The sequence below is a fragment of the Mus caroli genome, chromosome 16, assembly GCF_900094665.2.
Source record: "Mus caroli chromosome 16, CAROLI_EIJ_v1.1, whole genome shotgun sequence".
NCBI classification, from domain to species: Eukaryota; Metazoa; Chordata; class Mammalia; order Rodentia; family Muridae; genus Mus; species Mus caroli.
Genome location: NC_034585.1, coordinates 58,728,708 through 58,745,580, shown reverse-complemented (window position 1 = coordinate 58,745,580; position 16,873 = coordinate 58,728,708). Strand labels below are relative to the sequence as shown.

Genomic DNA, 16,873 nt, shown 5'->3' with positions numbered 1-16,873 from the left:
ACAGACACAGACACAGACACAGACACAGACACAGACACAGTCACAGACACAGACACAGACACAGACACAGACACAGTCACAGACACAGACACAGAGACACAGAGACACAGAGACAGACAGAGGACAGTCAGACAGAGACACAGACAGAGAGACAGAGAGAGACAGAGAGATAGGAAATATACCACACGATATCTGTTTAATATGCTTATGGAATAATTAAAAGTAAATTATTCTTTCTGTAGTTACTATGTTGATAAGCACTTCAGTAAATGCATTTTATTTCCGTCTATAAAGTCAGCATTCAGCAGTTCTCTAGTTCAATGGTAAAATGGGGAATTTTACCATATATATTCTCTAGGCTTGATTTAACTGACATTTTCAGCAATATATTCTCTTAGTAATCTTCAGATTCAGTGTAGATCTATTGTCTTATTGAACTAACCTGTTTTGTAAAAGTCATTTCTCTTTTTATTGAGTTTTAAAATATAACAATTTTTGCTTTTCTGATTCAGACAAGTTGAATGTATATGAAGTAGTCTTCATATTAAATTTCCAAGGACAAAGCCTTGAAGCGAGATCCTTGTATATCACATGTGGCCCACTTCATATTTACTTTTAAAATAGTTATAAAAGTTATTATGTTGATTTGAATGAGTATTTATTAAATTTGAATATGGTAACAATTACAACTTAGAAAATACATTTCATTTAAATTGTTCATAATTAAATGTTGATCTAATAGCTTGAAGAATCTATGATAAGTTTTATAATTTCAGTACTTTAACAAACTATCTAAAACATTAAAATGTTTGAGTGCTTTTTATATTTTACAGTAGTTCTAACAAAACTATTTCAGAATTTCTTCAAATTAGTTTTAGAAGAACCTGAGAAATAATAAAGAAATTAATATTTTTCTGTCAAAAATATTGGGCATAAAGTTTTGTTCAATTTTAAGTGTGAAAGTCTGTCTAAAATAAGAATAGCATCATTAATTTATTGTCTATAAAGATAGAATTTCAGATTTGTGTTCATGGGATCTGTTTTCTAATTTCTCTAAAACAAGTTGCTTTTATAGATTTAAAGTAGTGATTTCTTTTATCTATGGTTGGTAACTACACCTTACTCCTCTTCAGTTCATCATAGCAAGAACAGGTCAGCTGCTTGTAGCTCTGCTCTGATCTAAATAAGAAAGGAACTCTAAAGAACCTGCAGAGACATATTTTACTGTCACAGTGTGCCTGGATTTCAGTTTCTGGATATTTCACCGTTTCTCTTTATACAGCGTGTGTGTGTGTGTGCGTGCGCGCGGGCACACACACACACAGACAGAGAGAGAGAGACAGAGAGAGAGAGAGAGAGAGAGAGAGAGAGAGAGAGAGAGAGAGAGAATATAATTCACTTACCTTGGTGTCTTGTTCTTGTTTTCCCACCTGGGGTGTTAGAGTCCTTAGTCCGAGAGAAAATCCAAGTGCCATGGAGTGTAATGCCTGATCAAATGTTAAATCAGTCTAAGCCACAGGTTCCCTTTATGGTTCTCATACAGTTAATTGAAAGCCAAACAGTGAAGTCAAATAAGTCGGAGATAAAATTGTCCATTTGCTGTAGCTATCAAATTCGAGGCACAGATTGCTTGCTTCACACCTGGAGAATCTGGTTCTGCCTGTTCCTCACCTGTTCCTTACATTAAAGGAAGATCGTTTTCACTGCGGCCCTTGGTAACAGGAAGTCCTTGTTAAATTGTTGAGTGCATTCCCTGTACCTAGAAGTCTACACTACCTGCAAGAATGCCTTGTGAAAAATGCTGTTGCAGCTAGACAAAGGTTTGTTTGCAGATTTTAAAACTTAAAGGTACAGGATGAAGTAGCCATATGTAGAAATGGAATAAAGCATGGTATGCAGATGTTTACCTCCCAGTTATTAAATTCTCCTCTGTTTGGAAACCCCGTAGGCTTAGCTCACAAAATTATACAAGTTTAGAGGAATAACAGGCAAAGAGGACTTGAACCTTCCACCTTACTTTTCTTTGCATACTGTTAGTTTTATGTTGAGTAAGTCTCTTCAATTTCCAGTGTAGGATTGCAAACTTCTACAGTACTGGTTTTTTTTATCTATCATACCAATATAGAAATAGACATTCAATTTCTACCAGGAAGAAATACAAGGAAACCTGGGAATGGAAGTTCTTTCCTAGTATCCCCTTTCCAAACCTAGGTTTTTGGTGTTGCCACCCCCACTGTAGATAGCACTTCAAGGTAGGATGAACGGTGCTGTAATCAAAGTAAAATCTAGATTTAATTCTTTGAATTTCCACTTCCCCAAATCTGTTGTCTCCCCTCTCTACTTCTCCTATTGTGAATGCCTCCTTCATAATACTGTGTGAGAGCAGAGAAAAAATCCTCCACTGCAAGATTGCTGAAAGAATGCTGGAACAGCTTTGTGATGCATCCTTTTGCAGCTTACAGTGAAATCCTGTAGCTTTCTTATTGTGCATCAAGATAATTGCAGGATTGATTTTGTGTTTTAAAATAATCATGACAAAAAGAAACATGCTATCCATAGCACTCAATAATAAACTTTGAAACAAACACATATGCTTGTTTATAGTTTAAAGGACACAGTGTGAAGTTGAACTAAGACATAATGAAAATGATTGTGCTTAGAAAGAGGGGTGGAATAGGAGAGACTGATTTCCACACTGATTTCTAGAGTTGCTCTGTCTAGTCACTCCAGGGTGAAATGGATGCAGCTCACATCGCCTCCAGCACTGTTTTTAAGTGGAAGGCCCAGGTTTTCATCTTCAGGTCATGGAAAGGAGCCTGCTTCTTCTTCTATTGGTAGTTTTTATTATCGGTATGTCGGTTGCTTGTGCTTTCTTGCTGGCAGCTTTTTCTTTGAGGTGTCAAGTTCTTTCACAGTGGATTTTAGAACAGTAGCTATGATAAGTTTTAGAGTCTATTTTACAGCTCATTCTAGAACTGGTAGATTTAAACTGTGGGAACAGACGACCATGAATAAGTCACCTCAGATGCCACCTGACTGTGGATTTGCTGTCCAACCGCTTCATCTGTCTTCCTAGGTTGGCAAACAAACAAGACAAGGAGGGGGCTTTAGGAGAAGCGGATGTGATCGAGTGTCTCTCGCTGGAGAAGCTGGTCAACGAGCACAAGTGCCTGTGTCAGATCGTAAGGTTTATTGTCATTGTCATTAGCGTTATTACTTGTTAAGTTTGTTCAGAAAACTTGGTTTCTATAAACGTGATAGTCAACTAGAAAATAATCCTTGGGAGCCTTGCTTGTCATAGCTCAGCTATAAAAAAAACACCCTAGCTTGACAACCTGAGTTCAGTCCCTGGGATCCGTATGGTAGGAGGGGACAGCCAACTCCTGCAGGTTTCTGCTGACCTCTTGTGCTGCTGAATGTTTGCTCCACACCCCCAAATTAATACATAAATGTGAAAGGAAAGGAAAAAAATCTCAAAATCATTTTTATGATATGAACTGCGCTGTCGCTGCTATGTAAGTAGTGATTGGCGCTGTAATATCTCTTGTTTGGGGGGATTTTGTTTGCTTGTTTTTCCGCTAACTTCCAGAAACTTTCCTACATGGTTTCAAAGATTTTATGTTTGCTGTTTGTTTTAGTTACTGCTGATCGAATCATCTTTCAGGTTGCAAACTTTAGAAATTAGAAAAAGAACTACACAATTTTAGCTTAAGGAGACTTAATGATTTAAAAAAAATTACAACAGAGTGTGAGTTGTCATATCATCTTAAGGAGTACAGAAGAGCTATTCAAACTTCATAAAAAGATCATTACGTTGTAAGCCTTATAGGATGTCTGCTGCTGTAATTCATTGGCATAAGAATACAAAACTTTCTAGTTCTCTCTATGTGTTATTTATTTATTTAGACAGGGTCTGTCTCTGTCACGCTGGCTGGTATCAAACTCTTGAGAGATCTGCCTGCCTCTACCCCACAGTGCTGGGAATAAAGGCATGTACTACATACTTGGGCTTCCCAGGCATTCTTATTAAATAGCGGTACTTTTCTCCAGGCAGTTCAGTTTGTCTTCTAGTAAATTTATATAAAATTATATATGATGTTTTCATATATAATGTAACATAGTATCTACATTTTTTCAATTTCTGATAGTTATTGCAAAAAGTTATATTGTTAATTTAAAAGGCTAAATTTTGCTTTTCCAAATAATTTTATGTCATGGTTTATGGCTGTGTTTGTGTAGAGAACTTTTATTCTTAATCACTGAGTGAACTGATTTGTTTTAGGAACCTTGTTCAGCAGTCTTGGGATATGGAAAGAAACTTGACAAGTCCATTAAAAAGGGGCTTTATTGGCTACTGCATATCATTGCAAAGGACTTTGATGCCTTAAGTGAACGCATCCAGAAAGACACAACTGAACAGCGAGCTCTTGAGGAACAAGAGAAACGCGAGAGGGCTGAACGAGTCCGGAAGTTAAGGGAAGAAAGGTAGAGTAATTTACCACAGTTCATTTGAATATTTAAAAGGGCAGCTTTAACCTGTTGGCTTTGTTTATTCAGTCTATCTATTCAGCTTTATCTCTGTCTGTATAAAGAAAGATTTTAAATGCATTTCCTGTTTCTATGAATTTTCGTGTACAGATGTGTAGCATGTACTTTTGTTTTGTGATGCTAGAGATTTGACTCCTGCTTTGTGCATGATGCTAGCCAAGCATTCTACTATCTCCAGGCCAAGGGATGGGCTTCTAAAATTTTTCTGGGGCTGTTATAGGAGTTAAGTATATTTCTTATATAGTAAACTCCATCCCAAAGTTTTAAATTTGTACCAATTGTAAATGAATAACTTCAGACTAGTTCTTAAAGTACAGGGAGATTTTGCTTCAGGAAGAGGTGAGTCTGTCTAGAGACATTTTATTGGTTTTGAGGTAGGGTGGTATTAAACCAGCCTTTGATGTTCAGGGATCCTCAGCAAAGAATTACTAGATTCAATAGAAATGCAATAGAGTGAGAAGCCTGTTTACCCTCAACATAGAGCTAAGATGGTAGTGGATAGAATAATTCAAACCAGATCTTGAACACTTAATCTTATTAAAAAGTTGCATTGTCTTGAGGTGCTCTGTTTATAGATTTATTGTATTATATATGTGTGTATAAATTTGTGGAATTGTATTACAGGAAATATTAAAAAAGAGCTGCAATTTCCTGAGCTACACCCAGCTACTCTGTGCCCTGACTGGCTGACTGGCCAGTTCTTATCTTGTGGAGACTCTAACTCAGAGCTCCAAAATCTCTCCACCCAGCTCGATAAGTTCCCACTAGCGGGTCGCTACCACACCAGCCCCATGCTTCAACACCCCCCTCCCCCACAGCCTTTGTGTTGCACATCTGTCAAACCCATGCTTTGCCACCCGTACCTTTCTCTCTGGAACCCAGTTGAACTGCTGTGTGAAGGAAAACACCACAAAAACTTAGTTCAGAAACAATGGTAACTCAATCTCAGGGTGCATCAACTAGAATCCTAATCTTGTCATATTAACTCTAAATCTGCCAGTGGCAAATCCTGGTGAATTCATCATCTAATCCAGAAGACACTAGTAGCTACATCTTGTCTTGTGGCTATCCTCATCCAAAAATCCCCTCACTCTCTCTTTCTTCCTCTCTTCCTCCATTCATTCCTCCATTCAACCCAGAAGTCCCACCTACTCACCCAGTGATTGGTCCCGTTATTCATTGGGTTGGGGGGGTCTGGTCACAAGAAGTCACCTGAGTATGTGACTCCTTCCACATTCCAGACAATTCATTTCCCCTCCTGGGAAAGCAGAATTAACACCAAAATACAGGCAGCATCCATAACAGGATTCTACACAGGAGTGCATGTGTCCAGGGAGAATAGCAGCTTGGGATTCCCTGGAGCTGAGCTTATGGGCAGTTATAAGCCACCTAACTTGGGTGCTAAGAACTGAACTTGGGTGTTTTGGAAGGACCTTGCTCAGGCTCTTAACCACCAGACTATCACTCCAGGCCCTAGCTTGAGTTTTTAAGAGATATTTTTAAAATATTCTGAAGGGAAGCATTTGAACTAAATTCACCAAGTTGAAAAATGGTTGCAAAATCTTGCTGGCATATGTAATAGTGTCTGGGTTTGATGGCTGATTATGGGATGGATCCCCAGGTGGGGTAGTCTCTGGATGGTCCTTCCTTTCGTCTTAGCTCCAAACTTTGTCTCTGTAACTCCTTCCATGGGTGTTTTGTTCCTTATTCTAAGGAGGAATGAAGTATCCACACTTTGGTCTTCGTTCTTCTTGATTTTCTTGTGTTTTGCAAATTGTATCTTAGGTATTCTAAGTTTCTGGGCTAATATCCACTTATCAGTGAGTGCATATCAAGTGACTTCTTTTGTGATTGGGTTACCTCACTAAGGATGATGGAACACAGGGCCCCCAATGGAGGAGCTAGAGAAAGTACCCAAGGAGCTGAAGGGGTCTGCAACTCTTTAGGTGGAACAACATTATGAACTAACCAGTACCCCGGAGCTCTTGTCTCTAGCTGCATATGTATCAAAAGATGGCCTAGTCGGCCATCACTGGATAGAGAGGCCCATTGGACTTGCAAACTTTATATGCCCCAGTACAGGGGAACTCCAGGGCCAAGAAGAGGGAGTGGGTGGGTAGGGGAGCAGGGCGGGGCTGTGGGGAGTATAGGGAACTTTTGGGATAACATTTGAACTGTAAATGAAAAAAACCTGTTGTTACCTTTTTGAGTTCTTTATTTTGGATACCAGCCTTCTGTCAGAGGATGGCTGGTGGGGCAATGGTTCTCTCCTGTTCTGCACATTTTCCTTTCACTTTGCTTATTGTTTTCTTTCCTCTGCGGTCCTGTTTAGGAACTTGCTTACCTAAGACCTTGAAGTATTCTCCTGTGATTGCCTTAAGTGGTTTCAATTTTTTTCAATAAGGTTTCCAAATCTTTTGAGTTGATTATTTTTTTTTTAAACAATTGAGAAATAAGTAATCCCATTCAGATGGTTTTAGATGCACAGATTTGTTTTTGAGTGATCTACACTATTCTTTGGCTTACATGTTTATTTACTATGGAATACTGTTTGTATGTTTGTTTGTTTTTTCTATGTCCCTTGAGTTCAGTTTGAAATTGGGTGTTATAAAACAGCTAGCATTATTCTTTCTGACTCTGGTTTCTCTGGATCTCTGTGGTTCTGCATTCATTTGAGGTTTTTCCGAGTTGTGTGTTTGGGTATATTAATGGGGATTATGTTGAGTCTGTAGACTGTGCTCCACCATATGGACATTTTCACAGTACTCTATGAGTCTCTGAGCATGGAAGCTCCTTCTCCTTGAGTTACTTCTGCAGCCTCCTTCTTCGGTGTAATTTTTGTTGAAGCACTTTTCTGCTGACCTACTGTTTGCTTTAAAGGTCCATTTTTCCAATCTCCATGTTTATATAACTTTACATTTTTTCTGATTATTTCTTTTCATATGCATTCTCAGTAGTATATTAATCAGCCATGAATGAAAGGAATTATGTCACTTTTGCAAAATGAAATAAATGGTCATCATGCTAAGATAAATAAGCCCAATCCGGTCAGTTAAGGGCTGTGTATTTCCTTGCATATGTGAGTCCTAAATAAAAAAGAAAAGCTGATCTACCTGAAAGTCAAAGAGGGACTATGAGATGGGCGACAGGGACTAAAGTGGTTAGTAGGAAGGGTGGAAATCATAAAAGCACATCACACATGTGACATTTACAAGTCTGACAGCAAAACCCATTGATGCTTATGCCTTGTCAGTCCATGTGTAGGTAAATGTGGGAATGCAATGTCCATCACTGTGCCAGTTATTAATCCTGTTCTATGGTGGGCATTATGTCTTTGGGAGGTGTACCCTAGCATATGCTGAGAGAAAGAATGATTCCTATATTTTTGGTTGTGAGGCTAGCCTTTAATGGCTGAGCCATCTCTCCAGCCCGAAAGAATGATTCTTGAACCAAGTGATCTCCCTGTGCAGCCTCTTAGCACAGGCATGCTCTGCCTTTGCAGTTTGAATTACTAACTCTTACAGGAGCCATTTGGCCTTGTTTTTCATAGTTATATTTCTGTGTTGAAATTGCTATATTTGTTTTCATGGAAATACATTAACAGTTAGAAGGAACAGCTCCCCTAATACTAACCAGCAGAAGAGGAAAGTGAAAGCAGCATTCAGTGAACTAAAAGGTTAAGGAGTCAGAAAAATTCAGGGACTAAAAATCATAGAGGATTAAAAAAAGCATAGACTAGGAAATAGACAAAAGATCCAGTTAAAGAATACAACAGTAAGTTAACATAATTAGAAGAAGAAAAAACCTAACAGCCCTGTCAGCCAAAGTCCTGGGATTGGAACTGACTCCCTGTGGGTATTCTAATGGAGTCCACCCGGTGTGAGTTGTAGCTGAAACCACTTGTCAGTCCCCACTGCTTCCGCCCTAACTATGTAGGTCAGTATCCAGGCTGCTCCCCAGCTGTTTCCTGCCACACAGGTTAATTAGTGGTGACTCTACAGGCTTTGTTATATGTGTAGCAGAGGTGGGGCCAAAGTCTGGCTGCCAAGAGCACTTTACAGCAGCGCATGGACCCTCAGCAGTGTGTGGAGTGGCCAGGCAGTCCATGCTGCTTCAGAGCCCTCAGGCATGGCAAATACCCAAGCTGTGGGGGTTTTTGCAATGCTCCGAGCCAGTGAAGGAAACAAAACAGTGAATTCTGTGAAACAGAGGAGGCAGCCTGGGAGCCCCACTGAGCATCTCACTCCTTTCCATACCTCATCCCACCCTTCCTACTTAAAGCTCCCAGATAATTTGTCACACCCTCTGTACAGCTGTTGTTTGGCGCCCCACCTTATCACTGTTACATACATAGGGTTCCTAGGACCGCAGCTGTGATCATTCACCTGTTTTTTGATTGTTAGAGCAGTTTCGTTCCTACAAACTAATAGGAACTAAGTAGGACTTTTTTCAAAATTGCTTCTGGTTAGAGCCATTGGAGTGTTTGCTGAGGTGAGCAATCAGTACAATTTCCCTGATAGTAAGGCTTAGGGATGCTTGGGCACAAGTGTCACATTGAGACCAGACTCTGGTTCTGGACTCATAACTGGAGAAGCTTGGGTTTCCCCTTCAGTGAGAACTTAGTCTGCTGCTCTTACAGGTGTTGTAAAACTGAGCCTGCTGCTCTTACACGTGTCACCGGTGCCTTCACACTCATCCTAGGATTGCAGCTGCCAGCATGGTGGTCTCCCCCCACTAGAGGCCAGCTAAAGTTGATATCCAGAACAGCTCTGTGCTTGTTTGAGCCCTTTCCCCTTCATTTCAGTTTGCTTTCTCTTCACTTCCTGTTGCTTCTCAGCATTCTCCCAGGCTTTCTGTCCTTGGAATAGCCATTCTCATTTGTCCCACTGACTTCTTACTCGGACACTGGGAGGCTACTGTTTAGCCAGGGTTCTTCCTCCTCTTAGGATTTCTTTTAAAATTCAGGTGATTCATTTTTATAAAAGCATAGCATCCTATTATCTGCAAGTCTCCTTGAAATGCTGCTCTAATTAAAAGCCATGAGTAGATATTTAAAGGAAAAATGGTTCAGCACTTTTTCAAAAGGAATTTTTATTTTTTCCTCCTGCACACAGAGAACGAGAGCAGACGGAACTTGATGGGACCAGTGGTCTGGCTGAGATTGACTCAGGACCAGTTCTTGCGAATCCTTTCCAACCCATAGCAGCTGTAATCATTGAGGTATGAGTTGTGGCAAGTGAGATGTCTATGTGTTAAATAAGAAAGCATAGGCAAGGACAGCAGGCGGGGAAATTGAGGATTCGTCCAGAGAGCATTCACAGTGAAGTCGAAAGGCGTGCAACTTCATGCAGAGTGACCATGTTCTACTCATGGGTCACACTGGGAACTGAGGAGTGCAGCACAGTGACAGAACTAAGCCTTCACTTACACAATCACTTGTAAAAAGAGAAATAACTTCAAAATATACAGGAATAAAAATAGAAGCTCAATATGTCATAGTTACTGGTTTTGATAAAACCTATTTTGCAATATTTTTGTAGTACTAACATTTGATCTTTTCTGAACCAGTATTGATGTTATTTTTATCTTTGTGATCATGGAAAACAGAATTTGATGTTTATATTTTAAATTATATAATACTCATATATTATATATTGACATAACAACTTTACAGTACAAACCGCTCAAGCTACAAACCATAAAGTGAAAACTAGCTGTTATTACATGTGCATTTAGAAACACGTGAGATGCACAATGGAAACTATAAATAATTAAGGAAGTAAATAAATAAATAAATAAACAAACAAACCCTAATGCTAAAAAGAGACGCAGCAGATACACAGCCCTGTGACTATTTACTAGTACTAAAAATTACTATAAGAATAAAAAAGTCCTGGGCATTAGATTACCGAAGGAAGGACATGTTTCCCAAGGGTGGGGGAGGATATTACCATAAAGGTGTTTAATAATCTTCTCTAGTAATAACAAACATAAGGTTATGTCAAAGTGTGTTGGTTATATAGAACTGAGCAGGGGGTTAGTGTTTTCAGGGGATACTGCTGAGCAAGGAGGCTGGGTGAGCTACTCTCAGTAGGAGAAGTCTCCCAGTCAGACGCAAGGAGCAGGGGACCTAGCATGTACATTTTCTGTACACACTGTCAACATTGTTATTTGCACCCTGAGGAAGGCTTTTCCATGCTTCTGAACCTCCTGCTGGGATGGGAATAGGGTGGGGCCAGGGTATCCCTTTGCCATTCGCAGTCTGAGGTACTGCAGTCCTGACATGCCTGTGTCAACAATAGACATTCACTTTCTTCATAAAGTGATACAGCCATTGAATAATATTAATATAATCGGGGGATTAGAGAGTGAGAGAGTTCAGTGTACCCACTGAACTAACTTAACGTATCCACAAGCTACGAGGACCTGCATTTAGATTCACAGAACCATGTAAAAAGCTGGGAAAGAGGAATGTGCCTGTAACATACATGCTGGGAGACACGGAGACAGAGGATCTGTCTATTCAACTTAAGGGTCACTTAGAGACCTAGCAGCAAGCCTCCTATTGCCAGACTCTAGACTCCACAAATACTTATACTCAACACACGTGCACACACCCACATTAACAAATTTATATGTATAACATATTTGTAATAATATATGATATATAATATATATGATATTATATATAGTACATGTGATATATATGATATGTATTTGTCATTAATATCATATATTTATTATATATCACAAACACATGCAAAGAAATGTTAATTCAGTTGATTAAACAATAGGAGCATATATGTGTTGGGCTCACTTCTTGTCTGCAACCTCTCCCAGGAGAGTGGAATTTGCATCAAAATACAAACAGCACCAGGCCCTTCCACAACATATATGTGCACAGATGTGGTTCCACTTTCCTCTTCCTCCCTCCAGACACTGCTGCACACCAGGCTGGGAAGGATGAAGCGAATTCTACATTGGGTTGGTGAGCAGGATCCCTGTGGAGGTGGGCTGGGGCTTCTAGGAGGATTCTAGCGTTACCGCTCTCTTGCTAGTCAGTGAAACAGCTCTGGTAGATGAGGTTCAGTGAAACAGCTTGTGGGCATACACTTTATTCATGGTGAATCAAGAGCTATGTATGGAGAGCAGGAACGGGTTCTTCTTAGGGTGAAGTTTCATTGGATGAGGTGTAAGGTTCTGGGGATACCTCATTTGCATGGAGAGACATTCTAGGATGTTGAACCTGTAATTTCTTCCAGAGACTCCATGGCATTTCTCAGGTAGAAGATTTGTGGTCAGGATCCTCAGATCAGAAAAGGAAGCACACTAGAAAACAATCCTCCATTTTGCTCTGATCTCAGGAAATCTGTTCAGACATGGTAGACTACAACCTTAGTTAGTGAGGTGCAACATACAGAGTCACATTCATGTATGTTCGCTGGTGTGTATCTTTATGGGTGTGGGAGAGGTTGAGAACATCTTATAATTAGAAACAGAATATGGTCATCTCTAGATTATGAAACCACTGGTAGTATTTTTTTAGACCTTTGTAGTGAATCTTTAGCAATTAATATGTTTTAATTATGCAGTCCCAACTCAGTGTGCAAGCCACAGTGACAACTGAATCACAAAAGCTCTCGCTTGATTTCTTCCTTGAAATGGTCTTAAATGCCACGGTTGTATAAAGATAAGTGTATTTCATTTCTGTTAGAATGAAAAGAAGCAGGAAAAAGAGAAAAAGAAGCAGACCGCGGAGGACAGTGATGTTGGTCTCCTGGAACATAAAGTGGAGCCAGAGCAAGCAGCGTCGCAGAGTGAGGCAGATGGCTGCCTCCAAACCCCTGACAAGGGAGTGGTGGACAGTTATAGGGAGGCACTGTCGCAGCAGCTGGACAATGAGGATGAGCAGGACCAGCGAGGGTCAGAGTCCGGGGGTAAGTCCATCATGTCAGACTTTCCAGGTGGAAAGGGAAACCGTACTTGGTTTCCTTTTTACCGTGGTCACAGAAATGGTTCCGTAGTACAGTACTTTCTAGTTCTGTTTTGATTCTACACAAACTGAGACAATGTATACATCTGATCACTTTAAAAAGAATTGTTTTCTAGACATATTTGTATTTTCTGTACCCTTGTAGGTTTCACCGATTATTGTAGATTATTAATTAAATTATTGTTTATGTTACAGAGAGTTTAGATTTTAGAAAATGCTATATATCTAATGTGATGCATGTATATTTAAACAGGTGAAATAAATTTTAAGATTTTAGAATTTTCAGTTAAAATGTTTTTATAACTTTGTTCTAGACTTGTTTAATATACTGTAAAATTTTGTTTTCATGTTATTAGAATTTGTACATTATTATAGAGAGTTTTAAAATGTTGATAGCTATTTCTGTGATAGTCTGTATGGTTTCTGTTTTGTTTTCTTAGGAATAAAAGCTTCTGCTAGGTCTGCCAATGTGCTACTGGTTACATATACTCATATTAGACATGTACTCATACTGGACATGTCCTGTGCAGGAGTCATTTAAATGAGTGAATGTGTTTAGATTTGATTAGACTCTCAGCCGTATTTCAGGTGGTTCTTTTTGGAGTATTTTCCTTAGAATCACTCGTTCTACATATCTCTCCTGAGGATAATCACTGTCCTCCCCTTTGTTTGTATGCCTTTCTGAGTTTTATGGAAATTCCTACACTTATAGTTGGACAATTATAGTTGTTTAAGATGACTTTGAGTTTGGAAGAAATACAACTTAGCTTTGGAAATGAAGACCTCTCTTCTTGAAATTGAAATATGCTTTTTACCATTTGTGTTTCATTCATATACGTATCTGTTTTCTATCGAAAGTGTATTGTTAGTATATGGACCTTCATATTTGGTTGTTGGTTGGTAAGAATTCCCAATGTTGAGTAGAAGCAGGCATGGTGTTAATACTACGAATACTCTCATTTTATTGTTTGTTTTTACATTATAGAAGTTCATTTTTTTCATGATATAAAGTTTCATACCTATATTCTTCTAGAAAACAGTAAGAAGAAAACCAAGAAACTAAGAATGAAAAGGAGTCACCGGGTAGAACCAGTCAATACAGACGAGTCTACTCCAAAGAGTCCCACGCCGCCCCAACCTCCCCCTCCTGGTGAGTCCGTCCATCCTGACACTAGATTAGAAACACAGCTTTAAGCACTATAGAAAAAAGGAAAAAGGAAGAAGAAATGAGATAGTTTCCCATTAGCGTTTCATTATTTTGTCAGGTTGTGAGGAAGAATCCTTTACTGTCCATGTTATACAAAGTTTGTTAACATTTCAGTGTTGTTTTAAGAATGAAATGATAAAATGTATTAACATAGCTTTACGCAATAATTCTAAATGTGAGCAGATTCTGTTTGAATTCTCTATATTTCACATTATGAAGGGAATTGACTTTTAAGTAGATTCGAAACTAGAGTGAGATTTTAAATGGTGGATCTTTAATCATTTCATCTTAGAAGTTCTCTAAGTCTGTGATTTCCTCAGTGTAGATGCAGTATGCATCTCTACCTCCTAAGATGTTGCATGGGTCCATGCATGTAAAGCTGGGGGTTACAGCTACACAAAACCTGGAAGTGGCCTTCAGCACTGAGCACAGTGCCCCAGGTCAATATGTGTCAACTAAATGATAAATATGCATTCATAATCCCCTTGTAGTCTTGCTGACAAAGCTCTTCATGGTTAACAGTTTTGATTATGAACTTTGACAAGATTTACTTCTAGTGTTCTTTTTAACAAAACAATTCTTTTAGTCTCTGCTAGGCATTAGAATGGCAGGCAATAGATAGACATTTGTGATGGTAATAAGAAGGGTGAGTCTGTAATGAAAGTGTGTTAAGAGCGAACGTGCATGCTTGCTAAAGCCCATATCAGCATCCAATAGTAAGACGGTGCATGGAGAAACAACTGAAAATGTATATGTGGCTGTTCAGAATTGTTCACTGACATGGAATGTTAAATGTATTTTCTATCAAAAGGGATCCTCTGAAAAGACCTTAACAAGTATTCATTTAACAGAGCTTCTAAATGTTTTTCTTTCCTTTAGTTGGCTGGGGAACCCCCAAAGTCACTAGACTTCCAAAACTTGAGCCTCTTGGTGAAACACGTCACAATGGTAATGCAAAAGGATCGCTTCTCAAATGTCATCTGTGCATGGCACATCCACTGTTCTTCATCTTGTCACTTCAAGGTTCTAGGATTTTATTTTTGGTAGCTTTCACATCCACTACCATCTTTTCCATTATACTTTTGACTTTCATTTTACCTTTTTTTTTTAATTTTTAAATGTACCTTACAGCTATATAATTTGACATTTTTTTATCTCAGTACAAATATATAAAGATTCATTCTTGTGTTTATTCATGATAATATCTTTTATAAAACCAATTCTGAGAAAAGTTTTCCAGCAACTGCAGTTTTACTTACTATGCTAGAAAACTATCAGGCCATGCCCATGTTCAGTATGTTGTGATAAGGAACATAATTGCTTACTTTGCTTATAACACAATGTCCAGTTACTAAACATTAAGAGGAAGTCTAGATAGATCAACACAGTGTATAAAATGAGAGACCAAATTAGTAAACCAAAGAAAATTAGGCTAAACAGAAATTCTCTCAAAGGCTTTATTAAATCTAGAAAACAGTCTTGATGAAATCATTATAGCTGTAATCCATTCAGTGTACTGCATTAGAACCCCAAGAAATAAAGCCTAGGAAAAAATAGGGAGGCTTCACAGGTAGGTGCCATTTCTCAACAGAAATCGAGGTTTTTGTATTGTACCTACAGTGCAAAAGAATAAGTCTAATTGTACCTCCATACACTTGTTCATTACGAGCATCCAATACACTTAATTTGCTAACTTAATAGAACTTTGTTTCCGAAAAAGATCACTTAGTAAAACAGACATTCAGTCCTTAGAAAAAGCATTGAGAAAATCCCTCCCCCATGTCATATTATTCAAAATACTGAATTATAGTATTCAAAAGTATTCAAGCCTGCTTCTAGCTTTCCCCTTCAGAACCCTGTACAGGTCACACTGGTGGTTTCTACGTAACCATTAGCGAAAACTGTGTATTTGTAGATGAGTCTCTCCCGAGCCTGTGTGAGAGCGCCTGATATAACGGTTCCAGTAGATTACCTATTTCTATTTTATTGAATGATTTTTACACTGTAATATTTTTATTGATAGGTTAGACCCTATTTTATTATATAACCTAACTTTAGTCACATTAAAATACATTATCAATTTACATATTCAGTATCAGAAAATAGTATTAAGAGTTTTTCATTTATATGCATACATATACACATATAGAAATATAATTTTTCATAGGACCAATATTTTTTCTTATTGAATTCAAGTTTTCAATACCTTTCTTAGTCATGATTCACAATGCTGTGACAGTATACCAGACAAAACAGCTTACTAGAAAAAAAATGTAGTTTGGTTTCTGGCTACTGAGGGATGCTTCCCCATGGGAGGCAAGCCGTGGCAGAAGGACTCAGTCTCCGAGCAGAGAACTGCCAGTGGCCACGTGATGACATGGCAGCAGAGAGAAAGCACGGATTGCTCCATCCACAACCTGAGCAGGGGTGGCCTTCAGAAGCTGTCCCTAGTCACCTACTCCATCTTCTGATGGTGCAAAACCATGTCACTGGCAGGGATCCATGGACCCTGACACACAGGGACAGTTCTGAACGAAACTGTGACCTGCTACTTCTGGACCCTGCTGGTTCATGTCCAATCCATCTCAGTGCAGATACCGTCACTAGAACTTGACCAGTCTATGCAGTCTGACCAGTACCAGCATTATGCAAATTCTAAAGTTCAAAGTTCCTTCTATAACACAAGACAGTCTCTTAGTTGTGAGCCAGCTAAAATAAAAAAAGAAAGTTACATTCTTCCAGTATAAAATGGCACAGAATAAACGTCCCCTTCCCAGGCGGGTGTGAAGCAAGACCATAGCCTAGGAGGGCAAATACTTCATCCTGCAGGTTCATGTACACCATACAGGGCACACGGTGGTATCATGTCAGCTCCCCTGGTCTTATTCTGCCCTGCACCTATAGCTTTGCCACTTGCAGCAAGCATGGCCTTCTCCTGAGGTAGGTAGGCCCCAGTGCCTGCAGTGTTCTTTGACAGACATCATGTTCTGGCATGTGTAGCAGCCTAGGCTTCGCCTTCATGGCTTTGTGATCCACAGTGTCAGCCTCTGCCACTGCTTATCATGCGCTTGCCTCAGGCTGCTCTTTGCACTCCGCAGAGGCTTCAGCGATCCTGTAACTTGTGC

At 39.2% G+C, this 16,873-nt stretch overlaps 2 protein-coding genes across 4 annotated transcripts in view; one reads left to right on the top strand and one right to left on the bottom strand.

Moving 5' to 3' along the window:
• Stx19 (syntaxin 19) overlaps positions 1-1,815 on the bottom strand; it is an 8,716-nt gene extending 6,901 nt beyond the window's left edge. Inside the window, exon 1 of the mRNA XM_021184842.2 lies at positions 1,404-1,815. The gene's annotated coding sequence lies outside the window, so the exon portion shown is untranslated. The remainder of the gene's footprint in view (positions 1-1,403) is intronic.
• Positions 1-16,873, top strand: part of Arl13b (ADP ribosylation factor like GTPase 13B) — a 53,305-nt gene that overhangs the window by 30,599 nt on the left and 5,833 nt on the right. For 2 of the 3 annotated variants that reach the window (XM_021184841.2, XM_029470726.1), the window contains exons 4-9: positions 3,077-3,182; positions 4,283-4,485; positions 9,663-9,768; positions 12,263-12,485; positions 13,575-13,691; positions 14,628-14,696. In XM_021184841.2, coding sequence (XP_021040500.1) covers positions 3,077-3,182; positions 4,283-4,485; positions 9,663-9,768; positions 12,263-12,485; positions 13,575-13,691; positions 14,628-14,696 — 824 coding nt within the window. The remainder of the gene's footprint in view (positions 1-3,076; positions 3,183-4,282; positions 4,486-9,662; positions 9,769-12,262; positions 12,486-13,574; positions 13,692-14,627; positions 14,697-16,873) is intronic. The other variant, XM_021184840.2, reaches the window with a different exon arrangement.